Raw genomic sequence first — 26,603 nt, forward strand, 5'->3', positions numbered from 1 at the left:
ATTTTTGTAATGTAGCTCTTCTTATAACCCTAGGATTTCTATAAATAAAAGAAGAAGAAAAATCTTTTGAATCCTTTAACAATTTTCCATAAACATTTGAGCAAATAGATCATTTTTTAGAGAGCTCTCCTCTTTTCCATTCTCATGTATGTTCTCAAGTCATACCTTTCAAAACTTAATTGCTAATAAAATCAAGTATCTCTCAAAAACAAAATTGAATAAAAAGACAATGAAATTGTTAATCTAGCATCTTTTTTCAGGAGATTCTAAGAAGAATGCGTGCAGAACAAATTTGCTTTGATTTCATGAATACAGTTTTAAACAATTGTTTTCGGTAAAAATGATGTGTTTGTTTGCGGATGAGGCCAAGAAGGCTTGATGGTTTTAAAGAAATAAAAAGGTTCATTCGTGCTTAAAATTACGTCAAAAGTTGTGAAATTGTTTGATAATTATTACATCTTAATCTACTTGAAATTATATTGATTTTTTCAATTCAAAAATGGCTTGATTAAATTATATGGCTCACAGTGAATCTTTATATTATTTTTCAAAGTATAAACAACAAAGGCACGGAAAAAGGAGAGATTTATGTTCATCATAAAAACCTTCTTATAAAATTATCCCCGTATGAAACTGATAATTCACGCATAATACAATTCAACTTTAAAGAATTTAAAAATCATTGAGAATGAGGGTTTATATATCATACTCTTCAAGACTCGGATACTTTCATTATAAATATAGATATTCCGTTTGTATTGTTTCAAACAAGGGATGTTTCGATGGGTATCTGCATAATAGCGAGAAAAAAAAAATCTGAAGTTCCTTTAATAACTATTAATTTCCTTTTTACGAGGAATTGAGGCCATAGACAAGTAGCTTATCCATATGAAATATAAAATGAAAGTTTACCAAACAGAGAAGTTAATTGTACATTCAAAAGAAAAAAGGAAATGCTTAGGGTGGGATTATAGAGGGCTCTAAAAAAAGAGAACATGAAAGAGCATGAGCAAGGTGAACCATCAAAAAACCAAGCTTCAATCAAAGAAGAATCCGCTTTTAATGATATCATAACCATAAAATGGGACAAGATACATGATCAGAGAAAAAGCTTCAATAAACTTTTGGTTGAGAAGCTCCGATTCAATGTTAGTTACTTATAGAATCATGAAGAAGCAGCAACAGGCTTGCTGTCTTTTAGCATATTTCCATGCCTGAAATTGAGTATGCTAAGGCCCCGCTTTGAAGCTAAATGCTCTATCTCATTAAGCTTTCGCTTCAGAAGCTCCAGTTCTTTTGCTAGATCCTCTACTCTATGTTTCATAGCCTGGTACATTAGAGATACACAGCATGTAAGAAAACACTAGGCAGAACAAAATTTACAAGCCGAATGATAATGACTAAAACATTGTTTAATATAACTAAAATGGGAATGTTAGGCAATTGAACTAGATAGGAAGATATAATCAAATTTGATAATCCTAGCGATTGGTTAGTCATGCCCATGTATTCACGAATGAAAATGAACAGCAGCCAACTTCTCTTATCTCCTCAGGAAGAGCTCATACTGAAGACGATGTGAATTCCCAACAAAAGATCATTATGTACGGTCAAACTAAAATCAAGATAATGTCATAAAGGTCAATAAAAAAGTTACTATAGCAAATCTAAAGAGCAAAAGCTCAAAATATTCCCCCGACTATTAGTAAATGTCCAATTTAATCTCAGACTTTCATAATGCCCCAATTTAGTCCCCCGACTATTAGAAAATGTCTAACTTTGATTAATTTATATTATGATTTTTTATTTATTTTAATTTGATAAATAACAAAAAAATTAGAAAATAATATAATCTCACACACACTATAATACCCAAAATGCTCTCATATCTAAATATTAGGGTTAATTTTAACTGTTCTTTCTTGCCTTGGGACAAAATTGTGATATTTTCTAATATTTGGGGACTAATTTGGGAAAATCAAAGACTAAATTGAACATTTACTAATAGTCGGGGGACTACTTTGAGATTTTATCCAAATCTAAAGGGACACCATTGCAGTTGTATGTATCACAATGAACATGGGTCACGTAGAATAAGAAAACTGTCAATTGAAGTGCGACAAGCATCAACAAGACTTTAAATGGCTACGAAGCGGTACATTCGTGTTAATTATTACGACATGGATGCTCACCAGAATGAGCACGGACATCATTAAGAGAATTCATGCAATGCCGGAGAGACGTATTATATCCACGAAGAGGAGCATTTGATCCACGGATGTGACCATACGAAAAATTAGGAAACTCATAAAATGCTATTCAACAATATCCAATTCACTAATGCTTAAATGGTGATCATGTGTTTTACCAAAAAATTTAATTATGGAGAATAACTTTTCAAATGAACTGAAAAGTAGCTCATTTATATAAATCGAGAATACTGTTTTAATTCTAATGCAGAATAGTTTGGGTAATTATGAGTAGCACATCCTTTCATGAACAAGTTTTGATTGATAGCTACGCAAACTTTGACTCAATTAACTTGCTCAAACCTAGGCTAGCTCAAGCAAACAAAGACAAGATGCTATAGAATGGCAATCTAAATATAAAATATAGCGAAGAAGAATTGTCCTATGCTCAAATGCAGGAGCAGAGGATGTAGAAGACAGCTTACGGTCGAATGGATTAATGCTTGCATCTGTATTACTGTAGAAAGCTATCACATATATAGTTGAAACGCTGGTTTAGCTTTACACGTGTACAGTCAGGATATAGTAGGTTTGTTATAATCTGATGGCTGTGGTTTATCAGATAAAACTGCTGCTCCTCTTGAGTAAAAGAAGTGGCTGTCTCTGTTTTGGACAAGAGTAGTGGCAGCTGTCTTCAGTAGGCCATAGTGTCACAAGAACATCAATGGAAGAGAAAAATTTTAAGATACAACACCCTCTGTATAAACTCAACAAAAAACAAGGCAGCATGTATAACCATTTTATGGATCAACTCCTTTCCTTAAGGGAAGCATTGTGAGATGAACAAATCATAAAATGATGTGGTACTGAAGACTGATGACCTAAAACAGATAATAAAAAAAAATAATAATAATAATAAAATAAAATATCTCTGCCGCAAATCCTGCAAGGAACCTCTCTGAAATCCTGCAAGTCGGCGCCGTTTGCGTCTCATCTCCACGATTCCTGCTCAAATCCCTCAACGTTGCTATGTTTTGGCGCTCGCATCTGTTTATTTAAGCGACGACAAGCAGAGGAGTTCGGTGCTGCTTCATCTCGCTTACTTCTTGCAAGTCAACCATCCCTGTTCGTGACTTCAACCTCTTGCCTTCCATTCTTCCCCTCTAAATCTATGACTCCAGCAAGCCTCACGACTCCAACCTCACTCCCTACAAAGCAAAACTCTCGACTCTTTCCGATCTCCTCTCAATTCAAGACCTCCCTCTATTTCCGGCCAAATCCCACAGAAGCAACCGCATCCTCCCGTGCCTTCTTCCAAACTATTCCAAGCCGACATCCCTAGCTCTCTCAACCCAGTACCTCTTCTCCCCTCTCTAACAAAATCTCAACCAACCCACCTACTCCAACGCCAACTCAATCTCTCCGCCCCTTTCCTATTCGCAAGCCGCATTTCCGGTCCACACATAAGAGAGAGAGAGGGGGCAAATTATTGGGTCAGGTGATCAAACGCAGAGATGGGTCCGGATATTAATAAAATATTATTTTAAAATTAGCGCAACTAAAACGCAACTAAAGCGCAACCAAAGCACAACTAAAGCGCAACCAAAGCGCAACTAAAGCGCAACTAAAGCGATGACATGCTCATGTAAAGAACCTTCACGAAGTTTCAAGTTATAGTGATGACATGCTCAATGCATCCGACAATATATTCAACTCACAAGCAAATGCATCAATTTCTTGTGAAAGATTTGAAAGTCAAGACATGATAAATAATGCAAATTATCAAATGTCATGTAAAGAATGCAACATGTCTATGAATAATGATTTGTTACATGATAGGTTCATTAGCAAGGCATCAAGGTGGTGCTTGACATAAAGCGAGGATGAAATCAGAGACTTGTCATAATACTATCCACCATCCTTATAACATATGCAAGAGGATTGTGAGGGATGCAATGACACAAGTAGATACAGAAGATATGCAAAATGTAATAACTTCTCCACTACATTAATGTATAAGAACAACAAAGAATGAATGTTTGAAAAGTGCATACCAAGTTTAAGCTGAAGTATGGCCCTCCCACAGTCAATATAAGTTAACATACAAGTGACCGTACTGATACCTTGTAAGTGTAAGAGACCAGTGTACAACGAATATAGTGATTTAATGCAATTGATGATATCTCTATAGGCATATGCAGAAGCTTATAGCAAATGCTAGGATATCCCTACGGTTTACAATGGTTCGGCGATAAATGTGTTTAAGCAGCGTGCAATGAATGCCGAGGATATTGCTAGAGCCAACAACAACTTAGTTGCAGGCAAATACATCTATCTTCAAAAAACTAAAGGATTCAACATACGATGGATGCGACAATGTTCTACGATCAATGTCAAGGCATACAAAAATACATTCAAACCCCGTAAAAAATTAAAGGGGAATGTACAGTCTAATTGCAGTTAAATTCATAAGAGTCTTCAACGAATGAAACATCTTATCAATGAAAACACACAAAGGGTATTATGACTTCCCCCCAGTCAATGATAGCAACCTTATAGATAAATACAATTGTCCACTATGAATGTTAAAAGTCAACACACAATGAGCATAGCGAAGTGTCGATGAACAAATGTACAGAGTCCCTAAAATATGTTGCAAATTGCATACAAGCGATGACAGTTGAGATGTAATGCTCACATTAGTCATATAAACAAATATGATATCCTTTGTTAGTGGCAATAATAAACACTTTACAAGGAGAACGGATCCTCTTTGAACATAAATATACACGATGTATTATGTAAAAACATAGAGTAGATATATGCACTACATACAAACACCTACGGGCTGCTATGGAAAGGCCATCATATACTCTAGATGCTCCCTATGAGGAAACGTAGAAGAATAGTAGCAAATAAAAATGCCTACGGATAGCACTAAAAGATTTCCATGCAAAACAACAAGCCTGCCAAAAAAGAGGCATCAAACCTATGGTGAATGAAGTTACCAATAAGAGAAAGAAGAAGATTCGTTAGTTCACACTAATCTTTATGAAGAAAGCAATAACTAGTGCACAACAATCTACTTATACAAAATGGGCAAAGGACCATAGTACGACGCCACACCACCGGATCTGCATCATCCATGCAAGCAGACAAAAGGTATTTATAAATATTCCAAGAATGCCCCTGCACATGCATTGTAATATGTATACATATAGGTACATATAAGGGCTTGTGTAATCAATCATACACCGGCATGGACCCCGACGAGCTTGTTACAGGTACACATGTCACATATAGGGATGCTACGCGGGTCAATAAATGAACCACAGTTTGAGCCCGATCCTTCTATATAAATAGATATTCGACACGGCTCGAATTATCAAGCATATATACGATCAAGGTGTCGACCAAAATATCTGTTTTATACATTCATATAAGGCCTTCAAGACCTATGAACACAGAAATTCATTAATAAAACATACAACCTACAATGAGATGAACAAATAATAAAATGATGTGGTATGAAAGCAGAACTCAGATCATAAAGTTCTCGCAAAATGAGCGCAAGAACTTTGGGTGGTGTCTTATCTACAAACCCATCTGCCTTCAAAAATTCACCCCGGAATTTAAACCCTTAAAACTCCCCTGAAAATGTAATTGGGGAGGCTGGGGACGAGTTTTTTGAGACCACAAAGACAAAACAGGTCAGAGAAGCATGAACTTCTCAAATTACCTGTAAAATAATCAAAGCACATTGACTTGTTTAGAGGCTACCAACGAGTAGATCGCACTAAACTGCTACCCAGGTTGTTCGACGTGTGGTTGTTGTCGGACAAAGAGAAGGGAAAAAGGAAGGTGTGTTGGTCTGCTTCCATTTGGAAAAGGCTATCATGAATCAATACGGCTAGTTTAAAACCATTTGGACCCATATCGAATTGGTGCAAGTGTTTACAGAATTTATGCAACGCATATGATTTTGTATAGGGCTGACTTGCCATTCTAAGCTTATAAGTTATCCAATTTAGTCAAACATGATAAAATCTTGGTTGATACCCAAGTAATTTCCTACTATCATCTCCATGTCAGAGAAAGCAAATAGAAAAATTCAGCTGAAAAGTGACAATATGTTATTCAAACAAGCCACAATCAAGCCAAATGAACCTCAAATGATATTGAGCCAAAGGCTTAGGATGGACCACCTAGCCTATTGATCTACCACACCAAAAGACCTTCCCATGGCAACAACCCCAATAGCTGTTATAACTTTAACCAAAAAAACCCTATTGATGATACAAGATTTTTTTGATGAAGATTATATATGACTCAGTTTTAGCCAAATAAATCATCTAAGCAACACTCAATACAAGCCAAGTGATTATCAAAGGCAACCGGGTGATGAGAGAAGTGCAATGACAGATTATTGTAAATGTTGTTGCGTGATGAAATTTTTCTCACAAAACCTTGAAGAAATACTGCTCAAGTATATTTTTTGGGCAAACTACATCATCCCAATGGACTTTTGTTGTCAATGCTTTGCGCAAAATTTTTGAATGGGAATTTTACGGCCTAAATTTTTATACTTGTAGTATAAAGTGGAGCAATAATCAAATGGAGTATGGCCAGTGTATAGTCTACCAAGCAGATTTTGGAGTCAAATTTAACAAGCAGGTAATGAATTTTCATAGGGTTCTTCGAGCAATGAAAAAGTAGACTTCAAAATAATGGAATGTCATTTCAAGTTCACAATGTTTATAACCATCAAAGACTTTCCAATGATCAGTTGCACATGTCCTTAGCAACCTTCTATTGAGTCATCAATATGACAAAGGATGGTTTTCTACTGTTACATGATATTTAATTTGAGTGATTTCTTCTTTTTTTTTTTCAAAATAGCAGTTTAAGATATGGGCGAGTGAAATCACTTGATTTACTTCTAAATTGGTTTTTCTTTCCTTTTAGTAATTTTTCACAATAATTCATAAAAAGGACCTAATCAAGGCATCTCATTAATGGCTATTTCTCAAAATGATTCACTTTTGATTTAATTTTTGGGGATTTCTAACAAGAATTCATAAAGATGATATTAGCAAGGTTCTCCACTATGATTATTTCCTATGATGCACAGACACGAACACGGCGATACAGACATGACATGACATGGGACACATCAATTACTGAAAATATAGGACACGAACACGGGTTAGACATAGTATTATAGTTTTTATATTTTAAAAATAATATATAAAAATTGAATAAGTATAATTTTAAAAATAATTTAGAAATAATAAGTCATTTAATTAAAATTTATGCTTAAAATGATTAATATCAAGATGTCAAGAGTCGTACGTCGATGTCATTTATTAGTCATCGAGAGAGGAGATGACAATACTGTCAAGACTCGGGCATTGATGCTATGCAGTAAATATTGGTCGTCAATGTTAAGAGAGAATTTATCGACTATGTTAAGAGAGCGTTGGTCGTCGATGTTGAGAAGGCGTTGGTCAAAGATGATATGTCATGTTGTGGGTGTAGAAATTGCTAGCATCGAGCATCAATATAAAGGCAACGTCAGACTTTGATATGGAGATCATTTTGAAATGTTGATGTTATAACAACGCCAAACGTCCATGTTGAGATGATATCGTGCATTGTTGTGAAATCAAAGTTGTAACCCGCCAAAGAGACTAGAAAATGAGAATATTCATTGACTGGGGTATAAAGTGCGGACGATTGATTTGATGTTGTGGATAAGAAATAAAAAACTTAGTTTTTATATTTTAAATAAGTAAAAATTTTAAATACAAGAAATTATATCTAAAAAAATTTATAAAATATTTAGAATACGCTTGTCGGACACATGTGTCCAATTTGTATTTTATATTTTTTTAATTGGGCATGTTTTCGGTGTGTCCGACACATGTCGGAGGAGTGTCGGATACGTGTCAGATACTGCACACCTCTTTGAGAAGAAGTGTCGGTGCATCATAGGTTATTTCCCATGATGAGTAGGTCGAAGGCCCACTAACAGAAACGCCATTCTATACTTCTTGATTATGTGGAGGTGATCAATAACTAGGACATTGAATACTGTTGGAGATAGCATAAATCCATGAGAAAGGACGGTTATCCCTTGCATATGGAAGTGCATCAATAGATAAAATATGAGTTGATGTATATACTGATTTTAATGGAAGGGTATTATTTGATTAAAATTAAGTATGACATGTTGACATGAATATCATTCTAAAAAGTAGTGCAATTGTCCCGTCATAACTTGCTCCAAAATAAGATTTCATAGAGTCTTGAGTGAAATAGAGGGTTTTATTACAAGTTTCTTCAATTTGTTAAACCTGTTCAGCAAGAAAGTTTTTATTCCTCCAGAAAGTAACTCAATTTTCTATCTTAGAAAAAGGCAGTAGTGCCGGACTCCAAAGAAGTTGAGCTACAAATAAATTTTTGATAAGAAGCTAATTGAAAAACATTAGTGTAACATTTTGAGTTTACCACACGTTCGCACATTGCGAGAAAAAATATGGCCCGGAATGTGAAATAGTTGATGTGGAAAGCAGATCAATTGATGCAAATTTCAATATTATAGACACCAAAAATGAAAAATAAATGCACTGATATGAAAATTGAACTTTAATTTTCATTGTTTAAATTTGTTTTGGCATGAGTTTTAACTTTGAGTAGGGAAACACATTCTAGGATGCTATATTATCATGAAAGGTTGAATTGTATGAGGATCTACAGCTTTCTGAAGTCCGCCGCACCTCTTTTCTAAGGCCTTCATATTAGCTGTTTTTAGGGGCATTTGAGACTCGAAGAAGCTTTTGGTTTTGTTATTTCTCTGATTCTGCGTCCGCAACAACAGGTTTGATGACCATGTTATGTTGTACCTATGGTTTTCCTTTGCAAGTACAAACAATTCTCTTGTATCATCATCTCAAGCTATTGTGATACTCTTTGACTTCCTTGCAATATTTGTGGCTAGTTGTATTTTAGTTGGGCATCAACAATATTCGTTTTTCTTTTTATAGAGATTTGTCTATTTCTGGTAAATATATGTATATGATTTTGTTTAGTTGCTTCGATCCATGGATTGAGAATTTAAAAAGAAATCTGATAATTATAAACAAAAATTTGTAGCTTTTACAAATCCCAATAAAATTGGTTCTAAATAAAATTGAAGCTGAATAATTTAAACACCTTTAATTTTTTAGAGTAAATTCCTTGATAAAGAAGAAGACTTGAAGATTAGGTTAACTCTCAAGCATAAGATTTATTTTCCTACTTATGGTTAATTTTTTTCCTTCTACCTTTTCAATATCTAAATTTTAATATTGGATTGATCATATGACTAATTTTACTCATATTTGATATAATTTAATTTTCAACAAGTATGCAATTTTCAAATCATTGCGTGCCATTCATAATCTATAATATTTATTTATTATTTGAAAAAAAGGACACTACACTGCCACCTGATTTTTTCTTTGCTATCATCGAATTTTATCTATGTATTAAAAAGTTATTAAAAAAATAAGTGTTTTTAAACTATAAATTTTGTGTGCATGTTGAATGATTTACTGCATTTCATATCTAAACTACCCGTGTTTTTAAAATCAAACTGGATCGCAGGTTCAACCGTTTTGAATTTGAACAGGTCAAGTTGTCAGTTTGCTCAGGTCTAAATATCAGATTTGCATTGAACTAACTCAAATCAATTTGAACCACTAGTTCGATTAGAAAACCGTTGAATTGGTCATGGTTTTGTTAAACCGGCAGGTTATATATCTAATATATTTTATTTTAATAAGCTTTTTAATAGTTTTTTTTTATTTTAAGAGTATAAATTTTAGATTTCTTAAATCTATTGTTCAGAGAGATGGTAAAATAGATGGGGATATTGTTACTAGAATTCAAGTTGGATGGTTGAAGCGGAGGAATGCATCGGGCTTGTTGTCTGATAGAAAAATCCCCCTCAAACTAAAGAAAAAATTCTATATGATGGTGGTGAGACCTGCATTGCTTTATAGTGCAGAATGTTGGTCATTAAAAGAGAAGAATAATATTAGTTGTGTAGAGATGAGGATGCTCACGTAAATGAGTGACTTTACTCTTAAAGACAATATATGAAATAAGTATATATATGAAAAGGTTGGAGTAGCTTCAGTGGAAGATAATAATAAAGGGAGTCACATTAGATGATATGGTCACATAAAACAGCGGCCTTACGATGACCCGGTTAGGAAAGTAGATATATTAGATTTGGTTTACGTTCAGAGGGAAAGATGTAGACTTAAAAAGACTTGGTTAGAAAATATTAGAAATGACCTTTCTTTATTAGATTTTAAGGAGAATTTGACTCTTAACAGGATACAATGAAGAAAAAGAATTCATGTAGCCCACCCCACGTAGTGGGATTAAGGCTTGTTGTTATTGTTATAATTTTGTTTTTATTTTAAATATTCATTTCAAAACATATGCAAGTAAACTCAACAAGAATACCAAGTTGCCACATCAGATAGCTTGATTTGTTGCTAGCAGCTTGTGCTTTACACTATATAAAAATAAATATTTAAAAATATCCTCTAATGTGGGACTAAAAGACCTGTGTGAAATCTAAATGAGAGTTAAGTTGTGAAATTAGGCTAAGCCACGAATCTGGGATGCTAAAATGACTACATAAAGTTAAGAATATAAATTGTTTTATATTATTAATTATTATATATGTTATATTATATTTAAATAATTTTAATATTTATTATGTCATCCGGTTCAACTCCAATTGAACCATTGAACAAGAAACCTCTACTTTTTTTTAGTTCCATGATCAGTCGGCTTTCAGAACCTTGAGATCAACATTTGAAACCCCAAACCTCAGTGTATCCTATACAGTATTGGTATGGGAAGCCAATAAAGGGGTCTTGAGATCCATGGAAGTGAATAGTTTTGAATACTATTGTCATCAGTCGGTAACAATGGTGAAATTTCTTAAAATGACACCAAATTTTTGCGTACCTGAACGATTTTTATTATCTATACGATGCATGAATTCCATGTCAACTCAACTAAAAAAGCCACACAGAATCAAAGAAATAAGGAATTTTATGTGAAAAACCTTAGATTAAAAATAAATATAGCAATTCCTTAAAAATCCATTATTAATGAAAAGTTGGTACAAAGGTGGATCATTATCAAACACATGGAATGACTTAAATACAAGGTCCCTATAAAGAAGAAGAGAAAAAAAAAAAAAAAAAAAAAAAAAAAAAAAAAAAAAAGACAAAAAACCACGAAGATGCTCCTTGTGCTCATTAGTAGCAAATAAAACAAAACATTGTGGCAACAAATTCAATTGCATCCCTTGGATAGTACAAATCGTGATATTTATGAGTTACGATGTGTATTAAGTTGCAATCTTGAATATCTCCGGGCCTTTAATTGGTGTTATATATTATGCACATTGTTAATGTATGCAATGCATCCAATATGGCAATTATGGTGAGCAAGTGATACGACAGCATCAAGGAAAAAGGGAAGGGCTGGATCGGTCTAGGTCCTGTTGGACCTAGACCAGGGAGGGCGAACAAGGGCAGTGCAAGCTAGGCAGAATCTAGGGAGACTAATTTGGTCCCTTTTTTTAGGCTGATTTGGAGGGAATTAATTAGGAAATGTTTTCTAATTAAAGAGTGCAGATTTGGAGGCTGATTTGGAGGGGATTAATTAGGAAATGTTTCTTCATTAAAGAATGCATATTTGGGAACTGATTTGGGGGAAATAATTAGGAGATGTTTTCTAATTAAAAATCTCCTATTTGAATTTAAATAGGAGGGAAATTAAAATGGGAAAAAGGCTTTTTTGGGGGGGAACTAGGAGGGATTATATAGGACTGATTCTAGGGTTTACTTACATCATGGATATTTTGACTTTGCTGAAGTTTTTCTATAGTTTTCTCTTGAGGGCTCCCAAGCTGCGTATAGGTTATTTGGGAGAGCCGATCTACTTCTCAAATTGTAGAACACTTGTATCTTTTGTTTCTTGTTGAGTTACTAATTAAAAGTAGCCAAATTTCCCTCCTAAATCTGCTATTTTTGCTATTTTTTTCTGTGAATTTCCTATTGTTGCTTGCTGATGTTGACTCCAAGGCATATCAAATTGGTATCAGAGCAGTGTCCTGGGCCGAAAGTTAATGTCCCGATCGTTGATTTCTGCCGAAAATTTTTTTGCCTTGCGGATTTTCGCTATTTGGATGCCAAATTCACCAATTTTTTGTTGCTTTTTGTGATTTAGTGCCGATATGCAGGAGAAATTTTCAGGGATAGAGGAAGGATTTTCTGGAATGGAGGAAAGGTTCTCCATGGAGAGCCATTTTGTAAACATGGAAGGCATGATGAAGAAATTGATTGAAATGCAATCAAAGGATTCGCCCTAGGTCGGATTGGAAGGGAAAGACAATGAAGGATAATGATGATGAAGCGGAGAGTTTTTTCCCTGTAGGACCAACTAGGGGGATTTTGATGGGCGGTGGTCGGGGTATCCAAAAGAAAGGGAAACGAGAAGAAGGGAATCTGAACCCTTTTAGAGACCACCTAGGCAGCAGGAAAGGTGGATCGGAGGAAGCAATGGTTGGGCCAAACCATTAGGTTCAAATCCGTCAAGGGAACAAGGGAGAGAATCGCACCACCATTACACATGAGAAACAAATGGTGGCAAAAACCAGTCGGATATGGATGCGAGATCGAGGAAGTTAAAGATGTATGTCTTGAAGAAGAAGATGCTCATGGATGTGTGTACCGAGTGGAGCGTTATTTCGCTATCAATGTGCTGATGGAAGGCGAAAAACTCATGGCGGCGAATCTATTTTTTTAGGGAAAACCCTAGCTTGGTTCCAATGGAGGGAGGCTATATATCCGATCAATTCATGATGAGAATTTAAGAAGTGTTTGTTGGAACATTTCCGAGCCATTCGGGAAGGAGACCTCGATGTGAAGTTTTATGCCCTAACTCAAGAGGGGACATTTATGGAGTCTCGATAGAAGTTAAAGTTGCTGTCCGGATGTTGACCTCAATAACATATTAAAAAAAAAAGAATTCTATAGACACCTGAATCCAGAAATCCTACTCAAATCCCGACTCAAATCATGAAAATCTGGTTCAAAACCTGCTGAAAACAATGTTCAGTCGGCGATGTTTGCGTCTCCTCGCGGGATTGCTGCAGCCTTCCTCGATCAAGCGCCCTTGCACGTCGTTAAATACTGAACCAGTTGAAGCCTTCGAGAGCGCACTCTTCCCACACGCGGAATCCCTCGGACCGAACCCGCAGCCTCCGCCTCTCCTCTGCTCTAGACACGTCGAGACCTCCACTTCTCCGGCCAAATCCTCTTCCAAACTTAGCCGCAAAACATCGGAACTTTTCACCTATCCAAACCGCACTCCAGCACCTGATCTCCTCTTTGTAGTAAGCAAAACCGAGCCTCTTCCGAAATCCCTGTCCGACCTTCAAGTTCTTCTGATCCACAGAGAGAGAGAGAGAGAGAGAGAGAGAGAGAGAGAGAAGCTGACCTCCATCCTCCACTGCTTTCTTGTTGTCCGACTTCGCTCCTTTGACGATCTTCCCTTTTGTTGGATCAGAAGTAACGGGAGCTGCTCATTGTGAAGGTAACTTTCTCCCTCCCATGCGCTTCTTCGGCGAAATCCCGCAATCTATTAAGGCAAAGGAAGAGAAATGGAGGCTTTAACTTGATATGGGATTTATAGTTCCTAAATCCTGTTAGAATCGGCACTAATCACGTTAAACCATGTACAAATCCTTTTTAAATCCGGCAATCCTATAACATCTTAACCTAAATCTTGCTTTAATCTTTTTTTAATCTTATTATAATTAATTAAAATTATTTAAAACTAATTATTTTTAGTTATAATTAATTATAAATTAGTTATAATTAACTAAATTAATTATAATAAATTATGTCTAATTAAAATTAATTATAAATTACAAATTAATCATAATTAATTAATTTTAATTATGATTGATTTTTTTTAATTATAATTAATTAATAATTTGCCATATATTTGTTATAATTAATTAAATTTAAAGATGAACAATTATTTATAATTACTTATTATTAATTATAATTAGTTTTTTAATTATAATTAATCATAATAAAAAAGAGAACCTCTCTCCTTCCCTCGAGCTACATGCCAACCCCGCGAAGGTATAAAAATTTCTAAAACTCATATTCCCACTCTTGAAGTTTGCGGCGCACCAAAAAACTGCCTATACACGCCTTTATTGAGCGCGGTGAGATGGACCCCAGTGCGGTGTCTACAACAAGGCAGGTAATCACCTTAAACTCGAGAGCCCAATCTCGAAGTTCGCGGCGTACCGAAAAACAGCCTATATACGCCTTTATTGTGCGTGGTGGGATGGGACCCGGGTTTGACGTCTACGACGAGGCGAGTAATCAGCTAAATCCAATTTCAAAGTTCGCGGCGCATCGGAAAACCCCCTATACACGCCTTTATTGCGCGTGGTGGGATGTGACCCTGGTATGACGCCTACGGCGAGGTGGGGTCACGTATAAGTACCCTCGAGCAAGGGAAAAGCAAACTTTTTTTTTATACAGGTACCGTCGAAGACCCTATACACGCCTTTATTGCGCGTGGTGGGAAGAAAGATCACGGCCGCGGTGTCTTCATCCGAGGACACCTACCATACACGCCTTTATTGCGCGTAGTGGGAAAGCCTAGTTTTCTCGTAATTTTTCCCTAAAACGAGGAGACGCCGGGAGGCTGCCGAAATTTCAGGTGAACACGAGATCGTACCCGGACTTGATTGAATTCAAAATGACAACAGTAGACTATGACTTGTGAACTTTGATGCAATAAACTCAAATCTAAATGAATTCAGACTTAAATAAATCACAAGGACTTGAATGCGAACTTGGATTCAAGCTTAAACAAAGACTCAAACTTGAAGTTAAATTTGAACTTAACATACAAGTTGAAGCATGAACTATACTTGAACTCAAAAGAGCTTGGTGCAAGGAATTTGAGCTTGAACAATTTGAACAAGAGCTTGAATCCAAGCTGAACTGCAGGGGACATATTTTAGAATTCAAATGATTAATGAATACTTGGACCTAAATGAAATGAAACTGAAATGAGCTCAAACTTGTGCTTAATTTGAACACTAAGAAGACATGACTTGAACTCCATTTGAATATAAAGGAGTAATTTGAAAGATTTGAGCATAAGCAAATTCTTGCAACTTGATTACAAAGGATTTGGTCTTTAACCCGGATATGAACTACAATGGCTTTGGACTTGGACAACCATAAAGAAATCGGCTTGAATCATATCATCAAAATCCTAATGATTGTTAAGAATGATGAAGTCAAAGAAGTGAAATAAACAAGTGGTGGTTTATGCATGAATTGGCTACGAACTTTGACATGTAGTTCTCTCTTGAACATCAACAATCAAATAGAGGATTTATGGAAATTAACATGACTTGAAGCATATTTGCAAGCAAGGATCGAATGAGAAATGACATTGATATGCACTTGAGTTTGAATGATTGAACCCAGACTTGACCTAAGCTTGAGCTTGAAGCTCATTTGGCTTAAGCAAATCATGACTTGAACAATATAAGATGAAGGAGCAATAATGAAACCTCACTTGAACGATGATACAATGTTGCCAATGAAATATTGGGAGACACCATTTCATTGAGATGCAAATGGAAATTTATAAACTTGTGGGTCAATGGACTTGCAAAGTATCATTTGCTCATAAATGATGATAACACAATATGACAACACAATGTCTCCAAGGAATTGCAAAATCTATATGCAATTAGCAATCAACTAGCTTATGATACTTATCTCAATCATGTAGCTGAATAGTGTGAGATAATTTCAACGATTATAAGGAGGTACAATGAACATTATAGTTCGACAGTCAACAATAATCTACAAACAAACACATCAAGCCCTCAATGCATTCAAAAGACGAATGATGAAAACAAAATGGGCTCAGAGTATCCAGCTAAGTCTATTTGAGAATGACATTTGTATCAATCATTCAATCAACTACAACGAGAAAGATGGTAACACACTTGTAATGTATGTAAGGTCCTATAGAGCATTGCAGAAGACCGACATTTGGTACAACTTGCCTACAGGTAATGACAGAAGATCTGCAATACATACGGGTTCTCTACAAATACAGATGTATGCACCACATTCCACTTATGGATAGATGCAGAAAGACTTCAGTAAATGCAGTATCCTGTAATCAATTTCAGTCTGCGAATAAATACAACCACTTACAACAATAACAGATGTATTGTAGGGACTAAAAACCACAAGAAAATGCGTAAAGAATGCAGCAAATGAAAGTTACTATGAGCTTCTATAAGAGACCCGCTATAAACATTAAGTGACATCTACGAGCAAATACATAAGGCTTTCAACAAATACAAGCTGCTACGAGTTAAAGCAAGAGGATGGTTAGTGCACTATAATCTACTTGCAGAGAGAAACAAGCAGTTCACGACAGTCTACCTGTACAAATCAGCAAACAACTCAATCCACAAGCTGCTACAACACGCCACCGGATCTGCAACCTTCCTACAAGCAGACAGAAGGCGTCAACCAAATCTGAAATAAATGCCCCCCTGCACATGCACTATAACATGTATGCACATAGGCACACTAAAAGGGGAAAGTACAATTATACGACCAACATGGGCCACGGCGACCGTTTTGTGGAAATACACACGAGGTCTATGGATGCTGCGCGAGTCAATAAATTCAAACCCGATCCTCCTAAGAAGCTAAATAGGAGTCGACAAGGTTTAGTAAATATTTATAAAATGCCCCCAAACGCCCGCATGGGCCCCGATGAGCGGGTTATAAGTACACACGTGACGTCTAGGGATGTTTTGCGGATCAATAAGTGAATTCAAGTTCAAACCTGATCCTTCTATGTGGATCAATAGGAGCAGACAAGTTTCGAACTATCAAACAAATAGACGATTGCGATGACCGATATATTTGTTTTAATACATTCATATTAGGCCTTCAAGGTTTATAACAATATGAATTCACTAATAAAGGCATAAAGCCTACGAAACCTGATCCCCTATTGGCAAGTTGATAGGGTCGATAGGGTTCAATCAATAAAGAGAAATAACCCCTTACACCCCGATGATGATCGTGTTGAACAAATATCTCAACCGGAGGATTTCATAAATATTTTTCAAATGCCACCCAAATGTCCATCAAAAATCCAAAATTCCACAAATATCCAAAAACTCCAAACTCCAAGAAATTTAAAATTTAAATTCAACCATCCAACCACTTAAAGCAAAATTCATCCACCCTCCGTAATAGTTTGCCGAGGTAAACAATTTAAAATTTACTTTAGCTCATATAGAGCCAAATGCCTAGTCGAAAATATCAATAGGATCCATTCTCAAACAATCTCCTACCAATAAGGACATCGTACGTGTCCTCTGACCGGCGAATTTGCCGCCAAATGGCACCGCAGGATAAACGGTTATGACCCGGGGCCCTCTGAATAGAGTGGTTTTGCCACCAAATGGCACCACGAAATACCGGATATGGCCAGAGCCAATACGCTCCTTAGTGGCATCAAATCTTTGAGATATAAATCAATATGATATGATCGACAGAGCACAAAGCCCTCTGTTAGCTAAGGTGGATTCAAATTTGTCCCCTTAAACAAATATTTCCCCTAGGTCTACAAGGTACCCTTGGACGAAGCAACCCATGGCTGCCGACAAGGATCCTTCTATCAGGTTTGGTCGACTATCTCTTCTAACTAAATAGACCAGGGACCACGATGGCCCGGGATGACGGAACCATAGGATCTTGATAGAGTCCATCATCTATTCCCCTACCATCCGCCTTAAATCTAAGGTGGTGAAATTTTCTACTTTAAATATCAAACTCCTCAAATACCTCTACCCAAATTTCTAAACATCCAAAGTTTCGGAATTCCCAAATCCAAACCTATTGCTGCTACTATATGCCAGATAACACGTATCTCTACGTATCTGATCGACGACTAGCCTTAATCGAAAGTTCTCTCTCGTTATTGGGAGCGGTAATTAACTATAATGGCTTGCATCTATAGGAAACTAGAACTCAAATCATAAAGTCTTCACAAAATGAGGGCGAAATCTCTGGGTAGTGTCTTATCTACAAACCCATCTGCCTTCCAAAATTTACCCTGGAACTTATTCCGTTAAAACTCCCCTCCAAAGAAAAGCGATTAGCAGGTGGAGGCCGGGATCGAATTTTCAGACTTCTGGCAACTTCGTTAGGGATTGGTTTCTCTTTCCATCTTTGGCTAGTCGTCTCAAAGCTATAATAATAGCAAAAATCAATTTGAGATTAAAACTCAGAACTCTTTCAAATTGATCATTCAAAGAATTAGATATTTGAATATTCTAAAGAATGATCGTTCAAATAAATTCATTAAGATAATGCATTTAGCAGTATTTTAAATTTGAATTATTTGAATTGCTTGCTAATGTTATCTGCTTTTATTTTCTGTTCAGTGTAAGTCTCTGCACTTTAAAAGTGTGGGGTGGTGTATCAGATTTTGACTACTATGCATTACCTTTCATTCATGCAGATTGATCTACAGAACATCCCAATGATCGTCCAGTTGGAACGATGAGCCAGCATTCAACTAGCAAATGCCGTGATTAACACCGGAAATACTAGAGATACCATCCAGTTTGATAGTGTTGATTTTCCTGCCGTTGTTGCAAAAACTGCCAGAGCTCCAACCCATAGTGTGCATCTGTCGGCACAACGACCTGTTGCTGAAAATCCTTGTAAGAGGGTTTCTGTATTCGAAAAGCTATCACAGCCTGAGGCCCTGACCACCAAAAGAATTGTGAATGGTGGAAGAGTCTCTGTGGTGACTACAAACACCACACCTTTGTCAACCGGGTTATATGCACCTGAAAAATATAATACTGAAGCCTCCTCATCCGGAGGGATGCCTACAAGGAGGCAGAGAAAGAAGATGAATGCTAAACTCCGAGCTCAGCAGCAACTGGTGTCGGTCAACCCTTCAAACCTACCTGCCCAAGAGTCTGAAGTTACCATTCCAATCCAAAATGGGTTTGCAAATCTAAAATGGGTTAAGAGAAATAGCTCGATTGGGGAGCTAAAGAAAGCTTTATGGGATCAACAGCCTGAAGCCCCAATTCCTTCAAGAAAGAAAGAGTCTAAGACTCTTTCAGCTAGGATATACAGAGTCCTGATAATGGTGAAGGAGAAATGGCTGAAGAAAAAGAAGTATCAGTGGCCCTTGATAAATAAAGCTAGAAGAACACTAATAAAACGCTTGTCTGTTGAGGTGGAGAGAAAAGAAAAAAGATTTGTCCCACGTAGTGAGCATCGGGGCGTGACACATGAACCTCGGGTTCAGGGATCCATTGTCGAAAGGTCCCGGCGGAAAGGGAAATAAATCTGGAGGCCAAAGGCTCATAGAGAAGATAGAAGATAAAGAAGAACTGGTCTGGGCGTGACATCCGGTACAACTTCCTGGAGATCCGCCCCTATCTACAACGAACGTCAGAAATGGGTCCAAAAAAGGATCCATAATGACACTCCTCCCGATGGTCGACACCTTGGAAAATCCTCCAGGGGATCCCGTCGCTCACTAACTCCACTTAAAGAGTTAGTCAGCTTCGAGCGCAACCCACTGGTTGAAGAAATCTTCTTGCCAAATCAGGAATCAGAAATCCAGTGGCATCGGCGATCGGAAATTCGAGTACTGGAAGACGGAGAAGAAGACATGGAAAAAGAAGAAAATATAGAAGATCAAAATATAAAAGGTGAAGAATATCTAGAAGGGGAAGAAAATATCGAAGAATATATGTAGGAAAACTTAGAATATGCATTGGAAGAAACAAATAACACCTTGGATATGAAAGTTGTCTATATGGTGACACATATAGACATCGATGATGGTGCCAATTATGATGACGATGAAGATGACGGTCATTCGCAACTGCCACCCAAGCAAGTATATTGACGCCGTCACAGAGATGGGTCCACCACTGGCAAAAGTGGCCATTCCCAAGGAGAAGAGGAAGTAAAGGAGAATCCTTTTGATACCGAAGACGTCACGCTCGCTGAAATGCGTTGACAGATAAGACGATAAAATAGAGCAAAGGACAGGAAAATCTCTCAGTTAAATAAGAAGATGATTGAGACGATGACCAAAATGACAACAATAATGCAGATGATGCAGAGAAATGCCACAGTTGGCCCTATGCCTAATCCTCCTTCGGATCCTCCAAACTTTCAGATGCCTCAAGTCTCAGGAATACGGGGCACTCCTGAAGGTGGTCATGAGATTCATAACATCGTCCGCAAGCCCACCCCACAAAATATTGCAAGTACTTCTAAACCTGTGGCTGCTGCATAGTTGGAATGAATAATAAAAGAAAATATCAGAGCTATTATAGCCATTGATCAAGCAGAAAAGTTGGTAGGCAAAGGTTGTTCGTACCCTGCTGAATACGACCAAGTGCCGTATCCGAAAGAATATTTTATGCCAAAGTTCAATACTTTCAAAGGCAATAACAATCCCAAGCAGCACCTAACACAGTTTAATACCACCTGCGGGAACACAGGAGGCAATAACGCCCTACTCTTCCGACAATTCGTCAGTAGTTTGACAGCAACTGCTTTTGAGTGGTACGCTGAACTGCCAAACAATTATGTGAAGACATTTGCAAAGTTAGAATCTATATTCATAAAAAGGTTTGCTAATGCAACTGAGAAGATCACAATCGCTGACCTTGCTCTAGATAAAAGAAGGAAGAATTAGTGACAAAATACATTACTCACTGGCATAACCTGAGTATGAAATGTGAGCAACAATTAGAAGAGGAGCATGCTGAGTAGTTATTAATGACAAACATTGATGACAAAATGTAACCCTTCCTGTGCATTGCTATAATCACCATATTTCAAGATTTGCTGGACAGGATACCCAAGTTTGAGAAATTAAACTTATCAAGGTCAAAAAATCACTTTGATAAGCCTAAGAAGGCTAAGGCCCCGGGTGCTAGAAAGACTGTGAGGCGACCTATCAAGCTCGCTAACTTCATATCACAGCTTAAAATAGATGAAGCCGAAGAAGATACTGAGAATTCTCTTCCAACTGAAATATGTCGGGTCATCTCAGGGACACCAAATACAGAAACCCTAATTAGGGCATCCTCATTAAAGCAGCCGTCATTATACAAAACAAATCATCCTGGACGATTTTGTATCGGTCAGGACGATAGGCTCAATTCAGAAAAAATCTGCCGCCATATCTACTTAGGAAATTCTTATTTTTGGATATCGGCCCGGTGGATCGGCCTGGAATATAAAATATAGGCCAGGACGATCCAGGACAATTATTCCAAAATTTCCCTGGCAATTTTGGAAAGCAATTAAATGTGATTTCGTCCGGGTCGATCGCAAGATCGTCCGGGCCGATAAAAACATCAGCTAGCTTCATTTTAGGGCAATATTCAGGACGATTTTCCTTATATTTGAACTAATCGACAAAGACGACATGTCTATCATCCTGGACGATAAAGTAGGCAACTTGCATTAATGAGCTCGTTTTGAGCCCTTCTATTTAAGAGATGACAAGGAACTTTGTAAGTGTCTTTGACAGCCATTGTAGCTTCGTTCTTGTGGGGGAAACTTGAAGAGAAAGCTTGAAAGGGAGTGAGGAACGGGTGAAGTCTGAGAGAGAGAGAAGATCCTGTGAGGGGGGGACTCAAGGGAGTCTGGAGGGGGATTTCACACGGTTGCTCCGGCAGGCTTGCACCTTAATACCGTCGGATTCAAGGCTTGTCTCGAGAGAAGTTCACCAAAGAAGAAGATCTCTTTGGTGTCAAAGGACCCGGCGACTGTGCCGCACCGGGGAAGTTGGAAGTGATTTTGTAAGGGCTTCTCCGCCTAGCTGTGGGTGCTAAAGGAGAGACACTTATTTAGTGCAATACTTGGAGGGTGCCTCCAAGGAGAGGACGTAGGTCAGGGTTTAACCGAACCACTATAAATCCGGTGTGTTCTTTTCTTATTATTGCTTCCGCATTATTGATTTTGATTGTGGTGAATCTTATTTTTGGATTTAAGATTGTGTTTGCTTTAAATATTGATTCACCTCTTTATCTCTTTATTAGCCTTGGGCCAGTTCATAAGGGGCCTAACATCCCTAACGAACTTTCAAGTATTATCAGAGCACTTTCAAGTGGTATCAGAGCGGGATTCATAAAAATTAAGTTTAAAAACTTTTTGAATTTTTGATCCATGGCTAATTTTGGGAATCAAAATATTGCGGAAGGTTATTCAATCACAAGACCTCCTTTATTTGAAAATATCTCATTCGATTTTTGGAAAACTCGCATGTATACTTTTTTACAATCGATTGATTTTTGTATGTGGCATATGATTTTAACTGGTTATTCATCACCATCACATATTTTAGATGAAATTAAAACTAACATTCATTTTAGTCAATGGAATAGAGATGAACGAATCGATGCTCAATTGAATGCAAAATTTTTAAACTGCTTTTTCTGTGCTTTAAATTCTGAAGATTTTATGTTAGTATCTACGTGCACTACTGGTAAGGAAGTTTGGGATAAACTACACACCATATACGAAGGCACGAGTGAAATCAAGCAATCCAAGTTGAATATGTTAATGCATGATTTTGAATTATTTTCCATGAAACCTTTTGAAACGATCTTAGACATGTATATCAGATTCATTCAAATTGTAACATCATTGCATGCCTTAGGGAAAGAATTTTCAAATTTTGAAAAAATTAACAAAATTTGTAGCTGTTTACTTGAAAAATTTGATGCCAAAGTAGTTGCTATTTGTGAATCAAAAGATTTGAATGATTATTCTATTGATAATTTGATTGGCTCACTCATTGCCTACGAGCAAAATTTGGGTCAAAGACTTTTGGATGCAAGTGAAACGATTGTTCTAAAAGCCGGAAATACAGAAAGAGAGAGATTAGTTGGTGACAAATGCAATGACTTGTCAAGCAAATCATAAAACTCACCAAAGCATAAGCAAAAGGGAAAAAAAGATAAAAATGGTAAGGATGTTCATATTTCTTCTAACGTTATTTGCTTTTGATGTAGGAAGCCCAAACATATGAAAAATCAGTGCAATAATTTAAAAATTCTTCTTGCGAGAGAAAATGGAAAGACGAAGAAAAATTTAAACTGGGGAAATAATGAAAGAAAAAAAATCTCATGGGCAGATCTGATTTCTGAAGCATCGGACCAGGAGAGAGATAATGGTTAAAAGCCTTTCGTGTTTTTGTGTTGTGCTTTTATTTTTATGTTTTTCATTTTTATTTTGTGTTTTAGTTTTGTTTATTCTTTGAAATTTTAATTTTCGTGAAAGTTTTTCTCTGATCAACTCACACATTCACTTTTCTAAAAATGAAAAATTTACTTCCTTTTTTTTTTGAAATCTTTGGTAAGTTGTATTTGACTTCTCTAAAACACTCAAAGGAAGGAAACTCATGTTTTTTACTCTCAATCTCTATTTCCTAAAAGAGGTTATTACACTTTTGATTCAAAATCTTTTCATCTTTTAAATTAGTCTTTGAAACTAAATTTTTTATCTCCCTACATTTTATTTATCGCATAAGGGATCTTTTGCAAGTTGTTGAATCTAACTCATAATTTTCTTAATTAAGAATTCGCTTTATCAATAGGATGGGTTTACTTTTGTTTTTTAAGACTTTAGAAATGTAGCATATTAAAAAAATTGGCCAATGATGCCAAAAATAAAAGATGCGCAATGATGCCAAATTGAAAAATATACACAAAAGTGTATCAAAAATCAAAAGATGCGCAGTGCGCCAACCAATTGTCAAGAGGCATAAAATGAGCCCACAAAGTTTAATGCTTATCATTCTTGTACTTCTTAAAAGCTTAAGAAAACCCTTGATACTTTCGATACTTGAGTTTGAAAATCTTGATTCTTGATTCAACAATTCGTGCAGTGATCTTCTATTAGATATATTTTATGGAAAGAGTTTTTGAAAATTGATTATTTCTTTCTCTAATTTATTCCTTGATTTACATATTGAATTAAAAAGCTTTTGAGCCTTTTTAAAGAACTTGAGTTTGGATTATCAAAATTTGAATTTCTAACCTTTTCTGGGCTATGCGTTGTCAATCCAATTATACTAAATTTTTGATTAAAACCAAGAGGTAACTTTCTCATTTTAAATTTTTTTTAACTAGATAAGAGAACGTTTTTTGTCTTCTGTTTGTTTTGATTTTTTTTGTGCCTCCTCTCTTTTTGATAATGTCAAAGGGGGAGAACGTACTATTGAATTTGTATCCTTTTTTTTCTTTTCAAAAAATTTAAACAACAAAAATATTTTTATCTCTCGTATTTTTTAAAAAGGTTTATCCTAGTGAGGGGGAAATTAGGAGAAAATATTACTTTTTGAAAATTCGAATTGAAATGTTTGTCATTTGTCAAAAAGGGAAAGATTGTTGCGGATCAAAGTTTATGATTTTGATGATAGCAAACATTTTTATTTCTCTACGACTGCCTTATGTACTGACATTTCAGGTTCACACGATCGGACTGCAATTTGGAACCAGCTCAAGATTGAGTAGACTAGGTCTAAGTCAGTTTGTACCATTTTTCCTTTTTTGAGTTTATTATATTTATTGTGGCTCCTAATGTTTTGTAACGTATAAGAGTTTCTGACTGTTCCCTAGAATTTACTATTTTTGGTAACATCGTCCCGGACGATATTTATATCGGACGGGACAATTTGTTTAAAAGCAGAAACCCTAATTAGGGCATCCTTATTAAAGCAGCCGTCATTATACAAAACACATCGTCCTGGACGATTTTGTATCAGTCAGGACGATAAGCTCAATTCAGAAAGAATCTGCCGCTAGATCTACTTAGAAAATTCTTATTTTTGGATATCGGCCTGGTGGATCGGCCTGAACTACAAAATATCGGCCAGGACGATCCAAGACAATTTTTCCAAAATTTCTCTGGCAATTTTGGAAAGCCATTAATGGTGATTTCGTCCGGGCCGATCGCAAGATTGTCCGAGCCGATTAGACATCGGCCAGCTTCATTTCAGGACGATTTTTCTCATATTTGAACTAATCGACGATTTTTCTCATATTTGAACTAATCGACCATGACGATATGTCTATCGTCCTGGACGATAAAGTCGGCAACTTGCATTAATGAACTCGTTTTGAGCCCTTCTATTTTAGAGATGACAAGACACTTTGTAAGTGTCTTTGACAGTCATTGTAGCTTCATTCTTGTGGGGGAAACTTTAAGAGAAAGCTTGAAAGGGAGTGAGGAACTGGTGAAGTCTAAGAGAGGGAGAAGATCCTGTGAGGGGGGACTCAAGGGAGTGTGGAGGGGGATTCCACATGGTTGCTCCGACAGGCTTGCACCTTAATACCGTCGGATTCAAGGCTTGTCTCGAGGGAAGTTCACCAAAGAAGAAAATCTCTTTGGTGTCAAAGGACCCGGTGACTCCGCTGCACCGGGGAAGGTGAAAGTGGTTTTGTAAGGGCTTCTCCGCAAAGCTATGGGTGCTAAAGGAGAGACACTTATTTAGTGCAATACTTTGAGGGTGCCTCCAAGGAGTGGACGTAGGTCAAGGTTTGACTGAACAACTATAAATCTGGTGTGTTCTTTCCTTATTATTGCTTCCGTATTTAATTTCCGCATCATTGATTTTGATTGTGTTGAATCTTATTTTTGGATTTAAGATTGTGTTTGTTTTAAATACTAATTCAACTCTCTATCTCTTTATTAGCCTTGGGCTAGTTCATAAGGGGCCTAACATCATTAACGAACTTTCAGAGGTTCTGCAAGCTCGTAATGAGCCATTCATTATCTTCTCCGAAGAAGATATGATGCTCAGAACTGCAGACCATAATCGCCCTCTGCATGTTACTGCAGAAAGGGATAAACTGATCATCAGTTGAATCTTGATAGATCCTAAATCTTCTCTAAATCTAATTAGCTTAAAAGCACTGAAATCCCTCTGCCTTGATGTGGAACACCTCGGGCCAGATAAGCTTATGGTAAATGGTTTCAACGAAAAAGGGCAAAAAACCCTTAGATCGTTCATGCTTCATCTTGTATTTGGAGAACTCCATACATAAGCCAAGTTCCATGTAATTGATGCAGATACTTCATTCAAGGCGCTACTAGATCGTCCCTGGTTGCATGAATACGGTGTTGTCCCGTCAACATTACACCAGTGTATGAAATATCTTAGAGATGGAGAATAATTCAGGATCTCTGGTGACATACA

General features: G+C 36.6%; 1 protein-coding gene across 2 annotated transcripts in view; it reads right to left on the reverse strand.

Annotated features, from left to right (window-relative positions):
• Positions 1–868: 868 nt before the first annotated feature.
• The window catches only part of LOC110106169 (OPA3-like protein), a 104,326-nt gene continuing 78,591 nt past the window's right edge, over positions 869–26,603 (reverse strand). The window contains exons 4-5 of one of the 2 annotated variants that reach the window (XM_020835944.2): positions 13,764–13,904; positions 869–1,327 (exon numbers count right to left, since the gene is read on the reverse strand). In XM_020835944.2, the coding sequence (XP_020691603.1) occupies positions 1,166–1,327; positions 13,764–13,904 (303 nt within the window). In that variant the 3' untranslated portion in view covers positions 869–1,165. The remainder of the gene's footprint in view (positions 1,328–13,763; positions 13,905–26,603) is intronic. The other variant, XM_020835947.2, reaches the window with a different exon arrangement.

This window comes from Dendrobium catenatum, unplaced genomic scaffold (assembly GCF_001605985.2).
Source record: "Dendrobium catenatum unplaced genomic scaffold, ASM160598v2 fragScaff_scaffold_738, whole genome shotgun sequence".
Lineage (NCBI taxonomy): Eukaryota > Viridiplantae > Streptophyta > Magnoliopsida > Asparagales > Orchidaceae > Dendrobium > Dendrobium catenatum.